The sequence below is a fragment of the Phaethon lepturus genome, unplaced genomic scaffold (genome assembly GCF_000687285.1).
Source record: "Phaethon lepturus isolate BGI_N335 unplaced genomic scaffold, ASM68728v1 scaffold1363, whole genome shotgun sequence".
Taxonomy (NCBI): domain Eukaryota; kingdom Metazoa; phylum Chordata; class Aves; order Phaethontiformes; family Phaethontidae; genus Phaethon; species Phaethon lepturus.
The window spans coordinates 1-6,064 of record NW_010531013.1 but is presented as its reverse complement, the minus strand read 5'-3'; the positions used below and the strand labels follow the sequence as shown (position 1 = coordinate 6,064).

Sequence of the window (6,064 nt, the reverse complement as noted above, 5' to 3'; positions counted from 1 at the left end):
TAAAAATTGTGCGTTACATCAGCGAGCATTTTCTCCTTCATTTCAAGACCTTTTTAGCTATAATGGGCCAATGGATGAATTTTTCAAAGTGCTAGTGTTGTGACAGTTAAGATGTATCCTGCTGCTGACTGATACACAGAATGGGTCCTTCGTGAAAACAGGATTCTTTAAAACAGAAAACCAAAACATTAATCATTTAATTAATACAAGCTAAAATTAAGATGTGGAAGATGTCTATTCCCTTGACAGCTGATCCTGGCTTTTAGTTCACAGATACAGCCCTGAGCACATAAACCACACACTAATTCCTCTCTACTCCCTTTCTTTGTCCACTAGATACACTGCCACTGCCCCTGTTATGTCTCTACAACACATCTGTCCTCAGCTTCTGAAAGGGACTTCAGTCTCTCTTGGCCCCTATAGAAATGATTTGACACTGGTGCATTGGGAGGACTGGTTTCAGAATACATCTGCACAGCACTCTCCAGCTAAAAAAGCTCAAGAAACTGCTCTGTGGCTCAGGCCAGACTGCTCATACTCCACAAGCCCTTCTGCAGGCCCCTCTCTCAGGAAGGGCACAGAAAACCCTGCAGCTGGGAATCAATCAGCTTCGTATCAGCATTCACTAGAGTGTGAACAAGACAAGCAGGTGAAAATGTTTCCATTGGTCCATATTGTATTGGATACTACACCCTAAATTTAAACATTTATGAAGTTTTTTTTTTTTACTTGCCAGTTAGTTTTAGCACGTTCTTTACCATGGCCCCAATGCCATCAAAGATATTATGTAATTCTGTTTCACACATAAATGCTGGGGTAGTCACCACCTTGTTTTTTGTATCCACATGAGCTTCGTAAAAGGGAGTTAAGGAAAACACAGCCTATGTCTCACTTGCAGATGCTGTCTGCAAAATAAACCATCTTTGACAAAACCTTCCAATTCCACTACCTCATTTAAAAACCCCACCTCTAAATATATTGTGCTGTCCAGCTGTAAAGACAGCTGCAACCTGTAAGCTGAGATCCTGGAAGCTATTTTTGCCAGAAACACAAAGACTGCAACAGCAATCTGTGGGAATGCTGGCACTCAGAAACACAAGAAAACCTACGAGACTTACTGACTATGACAAAAATGTCTCTGAGTACAGTCTGATCACAGCAGTAGCCTTCAGGAAAAGAAAAAAAATCTCAAAGAAAACTGACAAATTGCAATTTATGCCAGTTTTATGTGCAAATTCACTCAGCATTTACTTGCATTATTGGGTGTCAAAGGGAGTTTTACAGCAATGACTAAGAACAACTTGTAACTACACAGCAGTGTACAGAAGACCATGTTTTCTAATCGTACACTGTATTACGAGCCATTTGCTATACACTGTATGTTCCCTCTAAACCCTAAGTGCAAAAGCATAGATCCTGCACGTATTCATTACTGTAACAACATGTTACTAAACTGTCTGTCAACATGAAAATTAACAGGAAAGGATATAGTTACTTCTTTCACACAATGCCTTCCTCCCAGGTCTTTAATGGCTCCTGCAGTCCCAGCATAAGGCCACTTGCCACCTTCCTCCTCTTCATGGCCCACAGTTACTTCAGCACCAGAGAGAACCTTTGCTGCCAACACTGGTGAAATGCAGCAAAGACTGCAACAAAAGGAATTATAACAGCAATACTTCGATAGCACTCTTTCAAAACTTCTTGTTTCAAAACAAATAATTGAAGAGATTCAATGGATATTGTCTTACAAATCTGAAAGGCATCACAAGGCAACTTCCACCAGATGTTTTCTTAGCCTCTTTTGTCAAAAACAACTATACACACACTTACCTTGAAAAACACATTTAAAAAAATAAGCTACAACTGATACAAAACCGAAGATATTTTTTCTAGCTCCAGCAGTAACAACTGAACATTTCCACAAAACGTACTTTGTCTCCATTTTCACACTATCAAACAAATGCCACTCCAACTAACATACGTACCCAATAGGTTTGCCTGCTTTGTGGAAGTCTTTCAAGACACGTTCAACTTCTCTGTTCACCTTGCAATCTTTCCCATCAACAGCAAAGGTAGATCTGCCACAACAAGAAACTTCATATGTACCTCAGTATCAACCTACAAATAGAGATGCCTATCTGCCCCGAGACTGGTTCTCAAGGGTCATCACAAACTTAATAGCTTCTAAAAGGTGGTTGAAAAATGCTGTAGTTGACCAGCAGTGCTTTAGCCAAAATTACTCACTTCTAAGGCTTTGGTATGTCAGAAACTTCCTTACTTGAGATAAACATCTAGAAATAAGAATCATCAAATCAGCTTCCTAGGATTACTGAGAAGTGGAACAGCAATGTTCTCAAAGAAAAAAATTACGAAAAGGGAAATAACATTCAGGTTTCGCAAAGCCAACAAAATGGCAGGTCAATAACAAGATAATCAGTATTCCACATGGGTAAACTTTTGTTTGTGTCCCCCCCCCCTTTTTTTTTTTGAGCTAGTTGTTGTTTTATTGATACTAATTCAGGAGAGGACTTTTTGGTAGGCAGACATGAAGAAGCAAACAGAATAACACTAGGAACACCTGAATCTATTGAAGTTTTACTTTCACTTCCCTCAGGCCCAAAAAGAATCACCACAAGGGTGAGCGGAAAAGGACTTCTTGTGCATTATCTAAAACCCAGAATTCTCACGAACACAGTTCAGAAAAATTAAAATGTGACAATGCCAATAAAAATTACAACTGGAAAGGCAGATTTCCTTATTAAGTAGTGGTTACATATGTAGTAAATAAAGCCATTCATTGCTTCCTGACTTTATTCTGTGAATCATAGTTGATTATGAATAGTTGATCATGAATATTTAGTTGGAGTCTAATGCTTAGTTGGCACTCACAAGTTTTTAGCAGCTCCAAATCCACCAGGGAATATCACAGCGTCATGGTCTGCTGTAGTAAGTTTAGCCAGGCTTGCAATTTTACCACGAGCAATCCTTGCAGATTCCACTAAAACATTCCTTGAAGAACCAGAAATAAAATAATGAGATGAATTAAGCATTTGCACACAGAAGAGCATAAAGAAAGTTTTGGCAGAGGAAGAGGAGGGAGAGGAAGCAAGAACAATGGTACTCAGTAACTGAAGCTATCGACGCTTCTGAAATACTACTACTGGGAAACACAGGCATTAAGAGACTGCGTATGATCAAGCCCAGAAAACTCGTTTAATATTTTCTCTCCAATCAAAATAGCAGCTAGCATAAAGCTGCTAAAGCCGGTCAGCAAAGCGCTACAAGTGCAGTTACAGGCTGCTTTGTCTGAAGAAAGCTTAAGAGACTGAGACTCAGCAGTCATGGAAAACACATTAAACACAGACTTTACCTGGACTCAGCTTCAGCTGGTTGCCCTTTACTGTGATCAATGACATGCATCTGAGGAACATCTGGAGCATACATCTGAACCTCAGCTCCCCCACGACTAAGATGTACCAGTATGCTACAAAAATGGAGACAAAATGTGCTGAAAACTTCGTAAGAGAGGTGTTGTCTGACCCCAACGTCTTGCTACAAATATTCTACCACCTGATTTTGAAAGAAAAGGAAAAACACATATCATACCGAAGTACACTGAGCATGTAGCAGCAAAATCACTGTGTGTAACACCAAAGTGCAAAGCAGAATGGAAAGTCAGTTTGGAGACAGAGTCAGGTAAGCTAGAGACAAGTTTTTGTTCAGTGTTCTTATGCAGGAAGCCAGGAATAATACAAACTTCCTTTCTCATTGCCAAGTCCCCAGGTGTTATGGAAGAGTCACACAATTAACATACCTATTTGTACATTTAATCTAGGTCTAGATGAAATATCTCTTAGCAATTAATACTAACAATTAATAATTCAACTTGAGTATTAACAATTCTGGGGGCTAGATTTAGCCCCAGGAACAGAAGCTCAAAGTGATTATCAAATGAAGTCTTTACTTAACTCTCTAGAGATTGATTCTGGAACTCTGAATTTCTGTTTCTGAAGGAAAGACCATCTCTCTCAAACTCATTGCTCTGGCATCACATGCATTTGTGCTGCACTTTTGGACAATGACCAAGCACTGCAAGAATGTGGCCTGAACTCCCAATTGTGCTGTGAGAAAACTGTGAAGCTTCATCGTACATCTTTCAAGGCAATTTTGATGGCCAGAGAGAGTAAAACTGAATTCAGTGGACTGCTGCAATGTAAAGGAGAATTTTCTGGACCTACAGTTTCATAAAGCAACTTACGCTGAGGCCTCATGGATTTCTGTTCCATCGTAGACACCGCAACCAGACAGTACCTGCAGTAAGAAAATCAAGAGATTATTTTCAGGTGATACAAAACCTCCTACAGGATCTTTCACAAGGCTTTAAAAAAAACGCAAGCAAACAACAACAAACCTCCCCCCACCCCCCAAAAAAAACCAGCTTGGCAACAAGCCAAGCTTTACTAAGCCAGTCAACATCATGCTATTAGCAGTAGTGTCGCCATTTGACATACTGCAGAACTGGAATTTCCTATTTATAGCTACCCATCATGGACAAATCTCAGAAATAACTGATATTTATTTATTGGCTTGTGCATTTATTCCTCAGAGTTAATAAACTGGCATGATATTTTTGTTGTGCACACAAGGGGTTATTTTGAGTGTCATACACATATGAAGTGTCCATATCCACGTGAAATATCTTCTCATCCAGATGCACAGCAAAGAGAAGTGGGACAGAAGTGCACTTTGAGGTGGCACATAGGATAAACTATTTTACCTGCTGCTGTATTTTGTCTGAGGATCCACATCAGAGATCAATAGCTAAATCACTTTTAATCCAATTATGCTATATTAGTCATACTTTTCGTTATTAACATGGTAGTAAGACTTTCAGTTTGTTTATACACACCGGAGAATAAAAAGCACACAGCAATCAGCTACTCTTGTGTGGGTGGAGAGAGTCTTTCACAAAGCAGAAGAAAGAAGAACAAACATTTTTTAAAAAACCCAGGAAAAAAGTAATTATAAGTACAAAACAAAACAAAAAAATCCAACTATTATCTAGTTCCTGAAAGTATGTATATATGAATTCTTGTGGGGGTTTTTTTGATTTTGTTTGTTTTGAAAGAAAAAAAATCAGTTAAAGACAGTCCATTTATAACTTCACTCTCTTCCCTCCTGGTTTTACCTCAGTTTATAGAAGCTTGAAAATTTTTAATCACAGACACATGAACAGAAAGTCACAACTGAAACCGTCTTAGAAACACTGGACTCGAAGGGGTTTTCAGATCACAACACCCAGTCCTCTGCTCTCACAGGCATGACAATCCTACTTCCCATCCCACCACTTCACCAAATGAGTAAGATCCATGAAAGTTCTCCTGTCTGTGTTAATCCTAACCACAACTTTGCTGCTCTGATATTTAAAGCCGCCTTCTACTTTCCAACTTTCTATTTTATCTTTCAGTTAATTTAGACTGAATAAACATACAAGCAACTGTGCTAAAACTATCTTCTGTAAGCAACACTTTCTAAATATTTTTGAAACTTACTGAAACAGAAGTACTAAAACACTGTCCTTTTCTGTTATTTCAGTACCTGCTGGGGAGAAATCTGTCTTCTACCATAGCCAGAAGTTTATGTCACTAATGTCAACAATAACATTTGTTTTCTACTCTCCATTTAAAAACCTGTGATTTGCTAAAATGACAGCATTCCTAGTAAGTTACATTTTAGATATTTGGACCGGCCATTCCCGAGCCAACTCTGCCCCAAACAGATTGCTTCATGCAGGTAATGCCTTCTTATTTCTTTACATTTTACGCTGTCATGACTATGCAAAGCTTGAGCTGTGTATCCATTTAGGATGCTATCTACAGCCTAAATTTTCCTTTGGCAACCTGTAACACTTCAGTCTCCTCGCTCTCTTTTATGTTTTTAAACATGCTCTACCTCGTTTATGCAGAAGGACATCATCGAGTTTAAACATTTTCCTGCATGCTGCCAGTACCGTCCCCAATGACACTGTAAACGATTTCAAGTTCAACTCCTTACACCTCAACTC

The 6,064-nt window shown here is 39.0% G+C and overlaps 1 protein-coding gene across 1 annotated transcript; it reads right to left on the bottom strand.

Annotated features, from left to right (window-relative positions):
• Positions 1 to 482: 482 nt before the first annotated feature.
• LOC104618736 (ES1 protein homolog, mitochondrial) lies at positions 483 to 4,311 on the bottom strand (the record flags this gene model as incomplete). Its single annotated transcript, XM_010284410.1, has 6 exons — positions 483 to 854; positions 1,490 to 1,646; positions 1,986 to 2,078; positions 2,890 to 3,009; positions 3,371 to 3,484; positions 4,259 to 4,311. Coding segments are annotated over 6 exons (666 nt in total), but the record flags the coding sequence as incomplete, so codon positions are not given.
• Positions 4,312 to 6,064: the final 1,753 nt, after the last annotated feature.